Source organism: Canis aureus, chromosome 6 (assembly GCF_053574225.1).
Source record: "Canis aureus isolate CA01 chromosome 6, VMU_Caureus_v.1.0, whole genome shotgun sequence".
In the NCBI taxonomy this organism is placed as follows: domain Eukaryota; kingdom Metazoa; phylum Chordata; class Mammalia; order Carnivora; family Canidae; genus Canis; species Canis aureus.
In genome coordinates, this window is record NC_135616.1 from 37,366,678 (window position 1) to 37,384,546 (window position 17,869).

The 17,869-nt window shown below is 38.5% G+C and overlaps 1 protein-coding gene across 4 annotated transcripts in view; it reads right to left on the reverse strand.

Annotated features, from left to right (window-relative positions):
* SMAD2 (SMAD family member 2) overlaps positions 1-17,869 on the reverse strand; it is a 78,127-nt gene that overhangs the window by 41,494 nt on the left and 18,764 nt on the right. For all 4 annotated transcript variants that reach the window (XM_077900697.1, XM_077900698.1, XM_077900696.1 and 1 more), the window contains exon 3: positions 13,054-13,340. In XM_077900697.1, coding sequence (XP_077756823.1) covers positions 13,054-13,289 — 236 coding nt within the window. In that variant the 5' untranslated portion in view covers positions 13,290-13,340. The remainder of the gene's footprint in view (positions 1-13,053; positions 13,341-17,869) is intronic.

Genomic DNA, 17,869 nt, shown 5'->3' on the forward strand with positions numbered 1-17,869 from the left:
TCTCCAATAAGTGTTAACTGTTTTTGTCTTGGCAGGCAATTAATTTGTCTCAAACTGCAAATTCTTTGAACAATTCAAAAACATTTTTACTTTTACCTAGGCTGCACTAAGTCTACCCCACAAATGTATGGGTTTAGGGGTCAGCCTAGCAATTTTGGTGAAGTTCTTAAACAGAATCTGGGGCTCTTATTCTGTTCTGTAGCTCCTTCCCTGCTAGGATTCTCCCCTTGCTCTTCAGGCATTTAACCTTGCATTTTTGGAATAAATCTCACCTATGATGGATCCTTTTATATATTGCTACTGCAGTATATTTTATTAACAATTTCTTTCATCTATGTTCATGACAAATACTAATCTATCAATTTTCTTCTTTGGGCACCATCTTTGCCAGGTTTTGGCATTGGGGTTACGTTGGCCTCATAACTTTTTCTCTGAGTTTCTGTTAAAATTGATGTTATTTCTTGCTTAAATATTTGAAATTACCAGGAAAGCCAGGAGTTTTCTTTGTGGTAAAGATTTTAATTATGAATTCAGTTTCTTTTATTGATCTAAAGCTACCAAATTTTCCATTTCTTCTTGTATGACCTAGGGTAACATATTTTTAAAGAAAAGTTGACCATTTCAAACTTAATAGCATAACGTTATTTAAAATAAATGCATATTATACTTTTAATGTCTGGAGGATCTAAGCAGGAAGATCCCTCTTTCATTTCTAACAGAAGCCATTTATGCTTAAGGTCTCTATCATGTTCTCATCATCAGTCTAAGAGGGGTTTACCAACTTTTTATCTTTCTAAATAACCAGTTTTTGGCATTGATAATTATCTCTACAGTCTCTCTTCTAGTCATTGATTTCTTATATTTATTATTTTTCCCTTCTACTTACTTTCCATTTTCTTTGACCTTTTTTCCTACTTTCTTACATGAAGTCTTAGGTAAGTTTTCTAATATAGTTATTTAAAGCTATAAATTTCCCTTTAAGCACTGTTTCAGCTGCATCCCACATATCTAATATGCTGTAATTTCATTACCACTTAGTTTGAATTATATTCTAATTTCTCTCATGGTTTTCTTCTAAATAACCCATTGAAGAATTGTGTTGTTTAATCTCCACTTTTTAATAGATGTTTTATTGGTATTGATTTCTAATTTCATTCTGTTGTTGGGAGAGAATGTACTGTTGATTTCAATCTTTTAAAATTTATTGAGATTTGTGCCTTACAAATAGTCTTCCTTGGTGTAGTTACCATGTGCACTCGAAAAGACTGTGTATTATACTAATATTAGATTTAGCAGTCTGTAAATATCAAGTCAGTGGTTAATAGTATAATCTAGATCTTCTATGTCTTTACTGATTTTTTTTGGCCTAACTGAACTCTCCAACTATAACTATGGATTTGTTATTTTGACCCATTAATTCTACCAAGTTTTACATGGATTTTGAAGCTTTTTTATTAGGCAGGTACACATTTCACATTTAATGGCTTCTCGATGTCAGTACTTCAGATGTCATTTTACAATGTACGTATCAGCACTAACCCCTTACACATATTAAATCACTTAACCCTCCAACAACCCATGAATCAGGCACTGTTATCTCCACTGGACAAATGAGGTAGTAGAAGCACAGAGATAAGTAACATATTCATCATACAGCAAGTGACCAGGAAAGGTTGCATTCTTAATTACCTATGCTATTCTCTTACATAGTTATTAAAAACAATAAAAACAAAGCAAGACAAAACTAAAACAATAAGTTGGGTATAGTATCCCAGCTAAGTAAAATCTTCACAGAATGTGCTTAATTATAAAAACTAGAGATTTCACTATAAGAATTATTTTTCCAGGGAAAAAACTTCTTTAGACAAATTAAGTTGGCATAGCCACTTCCAAATCAAAATAGGAGACAACAGAATCCCTATGGTCAGAGTCCCATAAGAATAAAATTGATACTTATTCTTCTTTGGTTTGTTAGAGCTCCTCTTAGAAGGATCAAGTAAGGATTGAAAAAATATTTCAACTTTACCTCTAAATGTTATATTGAAAGCACTACTTTGGGACCCTGCTAGATGTTTCAACTATCTTTGAAAAATATCTCCCACACAAATAAAATAGTACCTACCACTGAAGTCCCTACAATTGACTAAATATCAATTCTAGGGGCACCTGAGGCGCTCAGTCAGTTAAGGGTTGGATTCTTGATTTTGGCTCAGGTTATGATCTCAGCGTTGTGACACTGAGTCCCAACGTTGACACGGAGTCCTGCGTCTGGGTCTGTATTCGGCAGGGAGTCTGCATGAGATTCTCTCTCTCCTTCTGCATCCCCGCCATCCCAGCTCACATCTTTTTTTTTTTTAATATTTTATTTATTTATTCATGAGAGACACAGAGATAGAGAGGCAGAGAGAGAAGCAGAGAGAGAAGCAGGCTCCACACAGGGAGCCCAATGTAGGACTCGATCCCGAGACTCCAGGATCATGCCCTGGGCCAAGGCAGGTGCTCAACCACTGAGCCACCCAGGCATCCCTCTGCTCACACTCGTAATCTCTCTGAAATAAATAAATCTTTTAAAAAAAATGTTTTTAAATAAATATAAATTCTAAAAATAGTTGTTCAAAACATTTCAAGTCCATCCAAAAACAAACGTTTTACTTTAAAAAAAAAAAAAAAGCTAACAAGAAGATGAGCTCAGGAATATTTATTTTAATAATGTAGCTAATGGATTTTCTAATTTAATATATAACTTGCTTTTAACAATTTAAACATTTATCCTAAATGACAAAAAAAAATCCTAATGGGAAATATAAGTACATATCATTCTAATCTTTTAAATTAAATGCCTAGGGGCACCTGGGTGGCTCGGTTGGTTAAGCATCTGCCTTTGGCTCAGGTCATGATCCCAGGATCCTGGATAGAGCCCCATATAGGGCTTCCTGCTCAGTGGAGAGCCTGCTTCACCCTCTCCCTCTGCCTGCCACTCCATCTGCTTGCATTCTTTCTCCGTCAAATAAAGTCTTTTCAAAAAAATTTAAGAAAATAAATTAAATGCTTAAAACAAGGATTGCAATACAGAATAGAACTCTATAAAATCTCAACTTTCTAAGTCATAGATTTTTGTGGTGCTTGTATCTGGCTGTATAGAAAGGTTTTTAATCTGACAATGTTAATTAGCATCCCAGAAAATAAAAATGAACTCACATTTGTACAAAACTTTAAAGTTGACAATGCGCTTTTACATGTAGAAGTTATAACGTGCAGGTAACATACATAGATGAACGTATTAGTTATAACTGTTAATGCAAACTATACAAGCCATCACATAAAAACTGAGGAAAAAGTTCTCTAGAGTTCTTATTTTTCATTATAAAATTTTGTTCAGTATCGAACTCTGAACTTTCACATTGTCCTTAACATAAATATAGCCTCCCTTTACCCAGTCTCCCACAATGGCTTAGGAAACTTGGAAGTAAACCAAGTAAGGAGAAATGATATCCTCTTACAAACATATAAAATCATACAAATAAGCAAAGTTCATGAAAGAAAAAAGCATAAGAGGAGAGGGCTAAAAATCTTACATATTTCAGTTCTAATGTAAGCATTATTCATGATCACAGTTCCTAAGAGCCTGAAGACCACCATTCCGCAGTTTTTCCCACAATTAATCAAAAGCAGAGCTACAGGTGGATTCTGAAACACTAACTGTTCAAGGGGCGGGGGGAAGACGGTAAAAGACAACTCCAATAAAATAGTCTCTTGGGAAATAAAGCCTCATTGAATCATCTGACAGGTATCATGGTCAATACTGTGTTTAGAAGAGAAGTTTCATGTGTTGTGAAAATGGTACGCACCATCCCTCCATCCTCATATATTCTACCCCTTGCCAGCACCACTAACCTCAGACTCTCAAGCCTTCAGAACAAGAACAAACATGGGGCAGCCTGGTGGATTTGATGAGCCCCACCCTCACTCACGGCCTTCCACCCTCCAACAAGTGCTCTTCCAACTGCTCTCCTCCCTCCTGCGTCACATTTCCAAAGGCTCCCGGGGCTGCTCTAGTCCTACCCAGACCTGCGGATGAACGATAGATCTCGCTGCAGGAATTAACAGGTTAGCTGGCTCTCAGTGGAAACTGTCATCTCTCAATTTGGCTAGCTCCCCCATCCCCAAGACTATGCAGCTGTTACTTTTAAGGGCCCCTGAGGTTCTGGAGCAACTGGAAAGGGAGGTTTTAGAGGCAAGGGAAGCAGCCTTATGGGGCCGAGCAGGTAGAGATTTGATGTGACAGTAATGTGGTGGTGAGGTCCAGTGAGGCTCAGAAGGCCAGTGCTGCCTTTCTTTCCTGCCTACAGTTAGCTCCTGCTGCAGGGACTTCCCTGCCTAGTCTGCCTGGGTCACTGTGACACTCCAGGTTGGGCCTCTCGATCATTTCAAGACAACTTCACCTACCTTAGTGAAGTCTGGACCATGAGAAAACTCGTGCATCTTTGATCCACCAAACTCTAAACCGTTCTCACCATGCCTGCTCTCCACTCTACCAATGTAGGGGCAGCTCCACCTGGCGTCTCACTTGTTAGCCATTTTCAGGTGGAGGGCAGGTACCTATTTACTTCCCAAACCTCAGCAAGTCAAATGGATAAGTTCCCCCAAAAGCCCCTCAACATGGATGAAGGAAAGTGGAAATGCCACAGGATATACTATTCTCTGCAAAGTTGTTCTCATACAGGATCCCTCTTACAAGCTCCTGCATTTTTTTATATAGCCTAGAAGTGAGTGACAGGTTAACCACAGCCATACCGTCTCGTGGAATCCTGTCTGCAAGTCCTGCATCTGAATGGTCGGCTGCACCTCAGTTTTGAATGTGAGTTACCTGCAATCTACTGATCTCAGATTTGGGGGGTCTCTGAATAAATACCAGAAGAGCTCTCACTTGAGCAATCTGTTACAATTCTACTTCCAGGTAAGATACAAGCAGGTCATAGCAGGCTAATGTGACTGCTGCAACAACTAGAGGAAGAAAGATAACAAAAAAAAAAAAAAAAAAAAGTGCGGAGACAGGAGAGCTGCTGAGGTAACAAGGCCAGGACAGGCTGAAGTTGTAAGGAAAACATTCTAGGTGAACTGAAGACTGCCTGTCATTCCTTTCCCAGGGCTCGTATGCAGATTCTAGGAATATCGTGAGGGTCAGGCTTGGTCTGGGAAGAGAATCTCTACTGAAGAAAATAACAGAACCCTAGACAATCACAGGATTCTCCTCCCTCAAAGATTTTTGCCAGACTAGGGATCCCTGGGTGGCGCAGCGGTTTAGCGCCTGCCTTTGGCCCAGGGCGCGATCCTGGAGACCCGGGATCGAGTCCCACATCGGGCTCCCGGTGCATGGAGCCTGCTTCTCCCTCTGCCTGTGTCTCTGCCTCTCTCGCTCTCTCTGTGTGACTATCATAAAAAAAAAAAAAAAAAAAAAAAAAAAAAGATTTTTGCCAGACTAAAGCTGCCATCCATAGGAGGCTCAAGAGCCAAGCTCAAACCATGGAAATAACGATAAAAATGAAACTCCCATGGTGTTTGGGGAGTAGGAGACAGAGGCCTGCCTGCTAAGGCTTTAAATCACAATCCCAGGAGAGCCCTATTCAAGGAAAAGGTATGAGCCAGTGGTAGACTGAATTGCAATAAATGGCAACCAAGCCTCAACCCTGCTCAATCCCCACTTAGATTAAGGCAATCAGCCCCTCTATCCATCTGACACATGAAAGGTCAAATACATTTTGGGAAAAGATTTGCAGCAACTGTAATTTCCTTATACAAAATATCTGGCATAGCATCAAAATGTGATAATCAAAAGAATGAACAGACCATGACGGAAGCAGGCTGACAGATGATCCAGCTTTAGAGTCAGCAGAGGACTTTAAAATATTATAAATATATTAAAGAAAATTCAAGAAAATAGAAATGTTTGATGAATTTCAAATGAAAGTTGAAACCTACAATATCAAAAGAACATAGTAGAACAAAAAAAACTACATTATCTTAAATTAAGAACTTACTGAATGTGTTTAACAACAGACTAAACATAGCATAAAACAGGATCAGTGAACGCAAAGTTAGGCAGAAAATATCCAAATTGAAAAAGGGCGGGGGAAAAAAATGAAAAGAAACATGTGATATCCAGTCATTTTAGCCCAAGTATCAGACAGGTTTTGAAACAAGATTGCAGGTTATCCTAAACTGATGTTTTACTATTATTTTCCATCTCCATGGTCTCTGGTGTGTTCTATTTCAGGTTCTTTAGATAGTGGTACATTTACTCGTGTATCACTAGTGGGGACCCCATAGGCCTGGAAACACAAGACAGGAAAGAGGAGTAAACAGTATGGTTAAATGTTGTCCCCAATAATTCTAATCTTCCCAGAATGTTGTTAGCAACACAGAAACGGTCTGGGCAAGCTGGAACAGCTCCAGATATAACTGGAAACAGACCAAGGATGCTGGCAAAACAAAAGATGGTTGTAATTTCTTAAATGCCTATTATTTTAGCTAGGTTGATGAATGTGTTCTTTAAAGCCAAGACATTATGCTAATGGGACAAAAAAAAAGTGGAGAGGATGCTTAGTGCATCAGGTGCACTTATACACCTATTTTCACTATTAGGTGTTAAATGTTACATTTACAGACGTTAATTAATCTGGGTACAATTCAGTAATTTTATGAAGAGACAGAAGTCCAAGAGCAGGATGTTTTCCCTGATAAGATAAATGATAAAAATGTCCTCTGTAAGAATATGTCCCCTACACAAAAGACCTCTGAACACCAGTATCCTACAGCAAGACCACCCTCAAAACACCTAACTCTAAGTGTAGATACCAGATAAAGGTTAAGGGTCTGGCAAAGCATCTTGCAAACTTGTTTCACGTGGCCCTACACCTCATTAGAAGCGCTCTCAAAACTTCTGCACAGAACACAGAGAAAATGACAAATGGGAGGCTGGGGCTGAGAGAAGGTATCCATAACCCACAATTTGCATCTATAGTAAGTTTCACTGTTCTGATTTTATGAATAAATGTTATATATTTAAATAAACTAAATTATACATAATGCAATGTCACCTGGCAGAAATTTTTTCTAAGCAGAGACAATACAATTTAATGTCTAAATTTAAGTACTCTTGGAGAAACTGGAAGGAAAATGAAGGCATGGAATATCTGTGAATATCTCAAATATATCACATTCATGAGTAGAGTCCTTCACAAGTCACAAACTAAACTTACATTATTGCAAAAGACCCAACAGTAGTAGAGGACAGACTTAGGGTAGTACCTACCACCCCTTTTCATAGTTATAGAAATAGTGGGAAAAAAAATAAAAAAAAATAAAAAATTAAAAAAAAAGAAATAGTGAAAAATATAGTCATGTGCCTCAGGTTCCACATTCATCCAGTACTGAAGCGGATTCAAAACAGGTTACCAAACTTCAAACTCAGAATTCTCTCACATGTATTGTCTCTCTCACATACACACACATACACACAGAGATACCAACAAGTTGTATGTATCTATGAATGAGGGAGAAAGGATTCTTACTTTCTTTTGACAAATTAAAAGGAACTAGTTTAAGAAGAATAGAAGGATACCATTGCTTGGGTTTAAAAAGATTTCTCTTTCATTTTTCCTGGATTATACAGAGAAGTAAAAGGATAGGAATATGAAGTTAGAAATAAAAGTTGAAAATCCATATTTACTTTAAGTATTCTGATGTTTAAAACTTCAGAAGATGGAAAACAAAACCATAAATCAGTAACAGCATTCAAAAAGAAACATATTATCCTGGAAGGATACATAAGAAGCTTGTAGTACAATGATTTCTAAAGAGGGAAAGTGGGCGAGGAGATGGGGGAACACTAGAGTAGGCAAAACATTCCCACTGTATCATATGGAGGTGAATTCTAGATCATGCATATATACTATTTTTTGTTTTTAAGGAACATACTTTTCAAAGGAAAATACAGCTATAAATGTATATATTTCTAAAAGAATGTTAACAAAATGAAAATATAATTGTCCCCTTTAACAGAAAAATTGATTTCAAAGGGCAAAAAAAAAAAGTACAGACAAGAACAGTTTAAGTACTGGGGGGGAAAAAAAGTTTTAAGTATTGCCCAAAAGTTCTATTTAAACATTTAATTGTGCTGGCTGTATAAGTAAAACACACTTTTATATATATACACATATTAGGAAAAAATTATAAGACATTCCCCTTTTCAGATTACCCGTAAAGAACAACTATTAACAATTCGGTGTATTCTGTCTAAAGATTTATGGTTAAGTGTTAATATCTTTAGAAGTATGCTTTATCAAGTTAAGAAAATCCCTATCTCTAATTTGTTAACATGAAAAAATATGGAATTTTATAAATATCTCTTTCTAGAGGGCACGTGGGTGGCTTAGCTGGTTAAGCATCCAACACTTGGTTTCAGCTCAGGTCAAGATCTCAGGGTCCTGAGATTCGAGCCCAGCATTGGGCTCTGTGTTCACTGCAGTCTGCTGGAGATTCTCTCCGGCTGCCTCTGTTCCTCCCCCACATCGCCCATGTACAAGCTTTCCATCTCTCTCAAATAAACAAATATAATCTTAAAAAAAAAAAAATGCTTGGGACGCCTGCGTAGCTCAGCAGTTGAGCGTCTGCCTTCAGCTCAGGGTGTGATCCTGGGGTCCTGGGATCAAGTCCCGCATCGGGCTCCCCACAGGGTGCCTGCTTCTCCCTGTGTCTCTGCCTGTCTCTGTGTCTCTCATGAATAAATAAATAAACCTTTAAAAAAACAATTCTTTCTAGATCCATCAAGATGATCAGAGTTGTTCTTAAATAGGACTATGGGGTATCTCATATTAATATTTTTTCTGTAATTAAATCATACTTGCATTCCTGCAATAAACCTTTCCTAATCATGATTTTGTCACTTTAATAACTCAAGTTACTGATATTTACTTATAATTTTTGCAACTGGTGTTATAAGTAACACTAGTATAAACTTTTACTATTCATGTTCAGTTCTGGTTTAAGAGGAGTTGGTTACTTTCCTCTATTACTAGAGTTAAGAAAACTAAGAGTCAGGACTGGGAGTTTTCTATTTCTTTGCTATTACAAACAAAACTGAAATAAAGACCAGCAATCTTTGACCATATTCCTAACAGTTTCCTTAGGATGAAACATCAAAAATGTGATTTTAAGGTGAAAGCTTTACCAGAGGAAAGGCCTTATAATTTATGTTTATGAAAATGAATTCTTCATTTCTACACATTTATATATAATGGGCACTATAAAATTGCCATATTAGACCTCACAGCCCCTTACTTTTAACTTTGGAGTCTCCAACCCTACAGCAGTTTAGATTTTGCTTTATAGTAGCTAATATGCATTGAAAGCCTTTTATCTTCTTCTGATCAATTCATTATCCAAATACCAAATTGCATTCTCATTTTACGACTGAGCTATCTTCCATTCCTTAGTATCAAAAATGGTTGAGATATAAAAGCCTCATGAAACTTTATTAATACTATTCAGCTCATTGCAGCTTGACAGGTTAAATTCTACCAATGAATCACTTCATGTCACCACATTCAACAACGGAGAAAAAGTAGTGACATGTGTACCTAGAGCTTCTATCTCTTCACAGACAAAGCTATGAAGGCTGAGTAATTATATGAAGGGTGGAAGGGACATGGAGCCGGGACTCTTTCTGCCCCCAATTTAGTCCCACTCTAAGAATAAAAGAAAGAGGGTCAAGGAGGCAGAAACTGTTAATAATACAACAGATGTTTTAACAGAAAATATTTGCCATTTCTAAAAATTAAGTAATTTACGTGTCATGTTCTTCATTGGATGAACTTATTTGTATTTTTAGGTTTGTAAAACCTAAGACTTTTTATTAACAAATTCCTTGCAATTTTAAGTACATAAACTTATACAATAAATCCATTTTGTATCATACATTAAATAATTTTGCCTAAACTACCATTTGAATTTATCCATAATGGACCTTTCCTGCCCCCATTCCTAAACCATTATAGCAGACATAATTAGTTGATTGAATGTTTAAGAACATTTAATAGTTAAGAAATAACTAATAATCGACACATTAACTCTTCTACTACTAAAAACAAAGCAAACTCTAGAAAATATATGGGGCCAAACTATAGTGGAAAAAGAAGCTTAAACTCCTTGACAGACAACAACCAATATTAACAAATCTACATTTCTTAGCTAAAAAACCTCACCAAATTAGACAAGCCAAGTTTCTAAGCTTCAAAGAACTTCTAACAGTTAAAAAAAATATAATGGTCTATCACCACCACACTTTCACAGCAGGAAGAGGTTTAAAAAAAAAAAAAAAATTTAATGATCAAAAAGCCCTAGTATATGGAAAAAAAATTTTTAAATAGGCCATAAAAAGGATAGGAAAAAAATGTTGGCCAAAGTGACCTGCACACATTTTAATCATCAGGTTGCTACCTACTGTAGTATTGTCTCTCTAAAGGAAGCGATGGGACGCCTGGCTGGCTCAGTGGTGAAGCGTCTGCCTTCGGCTCAGGGCATGACCCCAGGATCCTGGGATCGAGTCCCACATCGGGCTCCCCGCAGGGAGCCTGCTTCTCCCTCTGCCTGTGTTCTGCCTCTCTCTGTGTCTCTCATGAGTAAATAAATAAAAATAAAATCTTAAAAAAAAAAGGGCTCGCACAGCTCCCCTTTCAGCTCTGCTCTGCAATGTAATAAGCCTTAGAGGAAGCTCTGTGAGCCCCGCGGCTCCCTGTCCCCTGGCACCCAAAGCTCCGGGGAGGAGGAAGAGCACCTACTAACCGGTCTTCTTGCCTCCACTCTGGACAGTCTCCTAATCATTCTCACTGCAGCCAGACGCTGTGCTGAGACTGTTCAGGGACGCCACCCTCACCCACGCTCAGGTTCAAGCTCATGTTGTGGCTCCTTACTATCTGCACAGCCTCAGCCCAGCCTCAGCCAGCCTCCGTTTTACAGCCTCCCTGGACACTAGTTGACTCAGAACCCTTCACTAGCACTCCCAACACTGCAGGGCTGCTCAGAAGGATCCGGCCTCTTCTCACTTAAATCCCTCCTCTATACTCATCAAGATTCAGCTCTGGTACCAATCCTTTTCTGGAAGGAAACTTTTCACAAGTTGCAGGGTAGGCAAGATTCTCCTTTGCACATAACTCCCTGAGCTCCCTTAACACCTCTGGTACTTCATAAATCTTATTTTGTAAAGTTTATCTCCCTTGCTAGAAAGCAACTCCAGAACAAAGACTGTATTTTAATTCCAGCGAGGAAGAGTGTATCATACGTGTAGTGGGTGTTTAATAAATGTTTACCGAACTGAAATACCAGGCACTATACAATGAAAACTTAGCAAATGTAGCTTGACTTATTCTTATCCAATTCGTTACCAAGCCCTTTCAGTTCCACTCACTCCACCCAAGTGTGTCCACTTCGTGTATTAGCACAGCCACCGTGCCGGCCAGCCTCCTGCATCTCTCATTTAGACTACCCTACGAGCTTCCCAATCTCCCTCCTTCCAGACACACGATCCAGTCTCTCTCTCTCTCTCTCTCTCTCTCTCTCCCCCTCACACACACACACACATCCCACTACTTAAATAAAAATACCTGTTTAAAAATTCTTGTTAAAAAAAATAAAAAATAAAAAAATAAAAATTCTTGTTTTCTATTATATTTAGACTAAAACTCAAACCCCCACTGTGCCTTACACAATGCTGTATTATCTGATTCCTTCCAAGTTTTATATTCATTTTGTATTCCTTCATCTCTACTGAGTGCCTTTTAAAATCCTCCAAAAGAAGCTATTTCTCACCTGTCTTTACACTGGCTCCTTCCTCTCCTAGAAGACTCTTCCTTCAGCTAGCTGCTATTTCTCAAAGCTCAGTTTAAGTGCCACAATCCAATCCAAAGCAGCTTTTTTATCTCTCAGGCATGGTCTTCTTTGCACTCATTACTATATCAAATTATATCAATTTGTTCACTTGCTTACTGTGTAAATCAATGCATCAGAAAAGGAGGAACTTTGTTTTGATCAGATTGTATCCTCAAGAGCCTAGAAAGAGTTCCCTGGATTCAGCAGGCCCTCATAAACTTTTGGAAAACAAAAGCATAAGCCAAAGAAGTCAATCTTGTTTAAGACTTAAGTGAATCAAGTAAAAGAAACAGATTATTAATCTACCAAATAAGGCAGGAACATTCTACTGAGTGTTTGCAAGTAGATAGGCTGGTGTTCCTGGGATCTATTATCAACAAGCATCTAGACTGTATTCCCCAAAGCTCACTGGAAACTCATCAATCAAGTAGCATGGTTTCATGTACTATATGCTAACACACGAATCTGACACAGTCAGAGGTCATTTCAGAAAATGCTATATGCTGCCGCTCCCCCCAAACCCCAGAAGGTCTACAAATAGTAGTGAAACACTTAAAAACCACTTGCTACTTTGTTAAAGAAACAGCATTTCTGACAGTGGTATTTATCTGCAAATAAGCTGCCCCCCAGACTGTTCTTTCTAAGGAGTCATGTTGCAACTCAAGACAAAAATTACATAAATAAAATTCATTTGTGTTAGCTGCCTGTTAACTCTTTATTGGCCAGACTTTTGATCAAGGTGGGAGAGAACTGTCAGCCACCACTGCACTTACCAGAGGAAAAGCTTTGACTCTTTATTCAAATGTTGTTCAGTCACAGAAATCAGAATCAGCTACAGTGAAGCATTTCGGCAATGAAGGTAAATGAACGCGGTGAAGATAATACAACTAAGTATTTTATTTTGCTTGATTAAACCTCATTGTTTGAGAGAAAATGACTTGTAAAACAAACAAGCCTGAACTAGGCAAGCGAAATTGAAACGCCAGGTTAAAGAGAGCTATTCTGTTTTAATAATGACTATGTACAGGTAACGTGACAATAACAAAATTTCAGTCACTTTCCCTTTGGCTTCCTTTAAGCAATTTTCAACAGTAGGACCATCAGGAGTTCTGCTCTAGTGACACTTACCTTGGTATGGTGACACATTTAGTATTACAATTTTGAGTGGTGATGGCTTTCTCAAGCTCATCTAATCGTCCTGTTTTCTTTAGCTTCTTCACCAAACTTTTAACCGCTTTCTCACACCACTTTTCTTCTTGTCCGTTCTGCTCTCCGCCGCCTGCTCCTCCGGACCCACCGGCTGATTTCTTCCATCCCAGCAGCCTCTTCACAACAGGCGGAGTGAACGGCAGGATAGATGACATGCTCTTGCCAGGGGCCACGACCCGCAATGAGAGGCCGCGCTGCTACCTGACCTGGAAAAGACAGGAGGGACGTGAGGCTCACTCGCAGACCCAGGCATACCTTCAACGTACATGTGAAGATCAGACAGAAATTCACATCATCCCAGCAGACTTCCAGAGGTCATCTCCTCCCCCGACTATGCCTTTACTACTTTAAAGGAATTGTGGAAAAAAATTCTAAAAAACAGAAAACTGTGGCATGAGTGGAAAAAGGTAATAATTTTGCAAATAAAATCTTTACTGGCACTGGGCAAACTTATCACCACCAACACAATTTCATTTCTAACTTTTACTAGTGTCAACAATTAAAACATTTTCACCAAATAATGAAAACCAATTTGCCAATAATTAAAACTTTCACTAGAAAGTTCTTCTCGCTTTTTAGGACTTCAGTCTAGTCTCCAAACACCTAGCAAAAATATTTTTAAAATGCATTAAGTCCATTCTCCCTGAAGTTTTAAATTTTCGTAAATAAGAATCATAAAGTAAAATCTAAACTCGTAAAAAGGGAAGAGGCATCACATGTGAAATAAACAGCAAGAATTTTAAAAAACAAAGGCAAATAGAGTCTGTGAAGAAAAGGTTTGGTTCACTTTTCCAATCCCTTGAGAAGACTTTATTGGGCCTCTTTTCAAGAATATTTTTTCATTTTTCTCTAAGTAACATAACAAACAATATGTGTCATAACTAAAGTCATAACTATTTCCTCTTCGCACACTGAGGTACAATTCCTCAAAATCTTTTAACTGTGATTCTTGCTATTTATCCTCTAAGTAAGAGGCTCATGATGGTATCCCTTAAAATATTAAGTTGAGATATTATCTACTGATTTCAGAAAATGAGGATTTACACTCAACCACTCACTTTCCTCCAACATTCATAATTATCTCCCAGAAGTAGTTCTGTGTCTGATGAGGTCAGTAGTAAACTACTATATAATGTTCCCCTTTTTGTACAACTCTTTCTTTTCCCCCAGTTAATGATCTCAGTTTGTCATGTGCTTAGTTTTCTGTGCATCTACCATAAATTTTTCACACACTCTTCACAAGCCCCATAACTAAATTTTAACGTGGATGACTTTAATCTCAAAATAAGAGACAAAATCAGTTACCACTTGAGGACGGAACTGGAGAGTGGAGACTTGAGAAGAATGAAGATTTAGAAATGTAGCTCTAAGATCTACAGAAAATAGCTAGAATGAAGCAGCAAACATGATCATGTATTTCCAGGCTACACGGGAGGAGCCCCACTTCTAATCAGGAATGTAGAAATGACGACAGATCCTCATTTTCACTATAACAATCAAAACAAGCCAGAGAAAGCTACAAAACCATGGGTTTTTCTGAACCCATCAGAGTTCAGGAGGATGCCAAGTAACCTAAGTGGAACTAAATTCCAGAAAGTGCCAAGCTATGAAGGAAGAGAGGCCCAAGAATGGTTTCTTTCCTGGTGGAATGGCTAAGGAGAAACCAATCTACTCTTTAATAAATTTTAACAGCAACATGTACACTAACAAGACAAAAATTCCAAGGGTTTCACAGAACAAACCTGTACCATCCAGCCACTCATTCCCACAGGGCTCCGCTGCATGCTTGCCTAATGTAGGGAGACCAGCCTGGAAAGCTGAGAAATGCCTTAAGAAGCCTATGGTCTCCCTCAAATTCAAGTAATCTGTCCTCTGACAAGGAGGAGAAAGAATGGGCAGGACAAGTGTGAGATATCAACCCAAGAGATCTCAGACATTCAACTGCCAAAGGCTGAGGTGGAACAGGAGAGCCGAGAGAGAAACTTCCACCCAGATACTCTGACACTGAACTACCAAGGCTGGATTAAGGAAGGGTTGCTGCAAGAAACCCCTGGAAGGTGTTACTGCAGAGGGAGATCTCACTCTGCACAGAAGCCAGGGGCAGGTCCAGAGCCAAAAGAACTCCAGAATGACCAAGGGAATGACAACTGGGCTGTCAAGCAGAGAAATCACATCAGGTCAAGAAAGCTGAAGGCTCAGATGTACAGCACAAAGAGGTAATGGGAATTACACTCAGACAACAAATCTTCTGAAAGCAGAGTCTCAATTTTGCTCTCAAAACACTTGAACTAAATCAATCTAAAGTGCAACAAAAACCATGAACTAGCCCAACAACACAGCTTATTGATTTAACCCCACCATCTACTAAGCTAACACAGGAAATGATGGGCAGTTTTCTTGGAAGTAAATACTATTTGCTTCAATCTGTACAGTTCTTATACAAATATTCAGCATTCAATCAAAAATTACAAGATACAGGGAATAGCAAGACATGGGCAAAAGATGAAATTACGAATATAATCAGATTAGAGAGGGCTCAGATGTCAAAATTATTAAACTGACTAAAATGGCTGGGACAGAAACATTTAAAGGACCTGACGGAAGACAGAGACAACAAGCATGAAGAAATGGAGAATTTCATTATAGACACCGAAGCTAGAAAAAACGATCACAGGGAAATGTTAGAAATGAAAAATACGACATCAGAAATTAAAGATTTCTTTTGATAGATTTAATAACAGACAGTAATGAACAGTGAACTTGAAAACAGGTCAAATTAAAACACAAATTGAAACACAAAGAGGAAAAAAAAGCATGGGGGAAAAAAATTCACCCTGAATATCCAAGATCAAATGTCTACTGGGTTTAACTGGAGTCCCAGAAGAGGAGGAAAGAGAGACCACAGCAGAAAAAAAATATATGAAGAGATACTGGGCAAAAACTTATCAGAAATGATGACAGATATCAACCCACAAATACAAAGGGAACAGAGTCTTAGTCAATGGGCTCAATGTTGAAGACAGAAGTAAAGATAAAGGTAGAGTATCGGCTAGGATGATAGTAAAGAATTTGTGGAAGATCCAGACAGGAGGAACCTACACTCATTCATAAGCTCTTCTCCAAGGCCCCAACGGAGATCTCTTGAAAAAGACTGGCATGGGGTAAGAGATGGGAGACAGCTCTTCCCCCTTAAGGGCATGTTCTATGAAACAAGAGCCTTTAACTAGGAGGGGAGGATCAGCAGAGCCTCCCACACCCAGGGCCCAAGGAAAAGAGTAGGGCAAAAGCTATGGTACTGTTGGGCAGGGCAGAACCTACTTGCCCACCTACCCACACACAAATAAGCCTTTCACCACATAAGTGTAACCACAGTTTACTCTGCTGGAGGAAGGCAGGAGACACTGCCACCACCAGTCTCAGGCAAGGATGCACTGATGCTGAGGAATGAGTAGAAGAAAAAGCTATCTGATCCTGGAACAGGAGCAAAAAAGTGGCTTGGACCCAAGATCCTGCACTAACACAAAGCAAAGATCTGCTCCTCCTAGGTGGAAAAATCTGTAACAAGTATCAGCAAGTCACAATCAGTAACATATATATAAAAGGTAATATATCATGGCCAAGTGGGGCTTATCCCTGGGAGCAAAACTAATATGACATTTAAAAAAATCAAGCACCTCATTTACAGTATAAAGGAGAAAATCCTTATGATTTCTCTTAACCAAAGCAGAAAAAAAGAAAGCATTTGACAATGTTAATTTAATACCCATCTATGATTTAAAAGTCTCAGCAAACTGGAAATAGAAAAGAGGAAGTTCTTTACTCTGAAAAAGGACATCTATGAAAAACCTAGAGCTAGCAAACATATGTAATGATGAAACATTAAATCCCCTTCCCTTATAACTGGAAATAAGACAAGGATGTCCACTGTTGCCACTTCTATTTAATAATGCATTGGATGTTCTAACCAGCACAGGAAGGCAAGAAAGAGAAAAAACAAAGGCATAAAGACTGGAAAGAAAGAGGCACATTCTCTGGTGATATGATGGTCTCCATGGAAAATTGCATGGAATCTGCATGGTGGTAAGGTTGTTGTAATAAAGCTATATTTACTGAGAAAAAGAAACAGAAGTATAATTCTCGAAAAAGAACTTCGGATTCTCAAAAAAAAAAAAAAAAAAAAAAAAGAACTTTGGATTCTCAAAAGACCATTCTCAAAATGGTCTCAACTAAAGATACTTAGGCCCTGGTATAGTTTGCTAGAAAAAAAAAAGGGGGGGGGGAAGTCACAACCTAATAAATAATCTTACCCATTCCGTCAAAAGGGAAGAACAGATATGAGGTTACAGTCCCCAGCCTCAATTCAGGACTGTTCCAAGGGTCTCCCAGAAGAGGCAATATAGTACGCCAAATTTCATCAATATATTTTGGCCACAGATACACTTCTGAAGAGACATCTCCTGGAGCTCTATCTCACAATGTTGCCCTGGCATTCTTGATAGCCCAGCTGTGCTTTAGACACTAAAAATCTGAAAGGAGCCAATAAGCAGGATTATGTGCCTTTCTTTAGCAATACAGCAGAACTGGTGAGAAAGTGAGGTTCGCTCAGAGCTGGAGATGTGCAGGGTAAGTAAAGAACAAGGGGGAACTTGGGAGTAGCACTGTCAAGCTGTCTACAGCGCAGACTCTGTAATAATGCAAATAAATAAGCACTCTAGTACATAAACTACAACTTGAA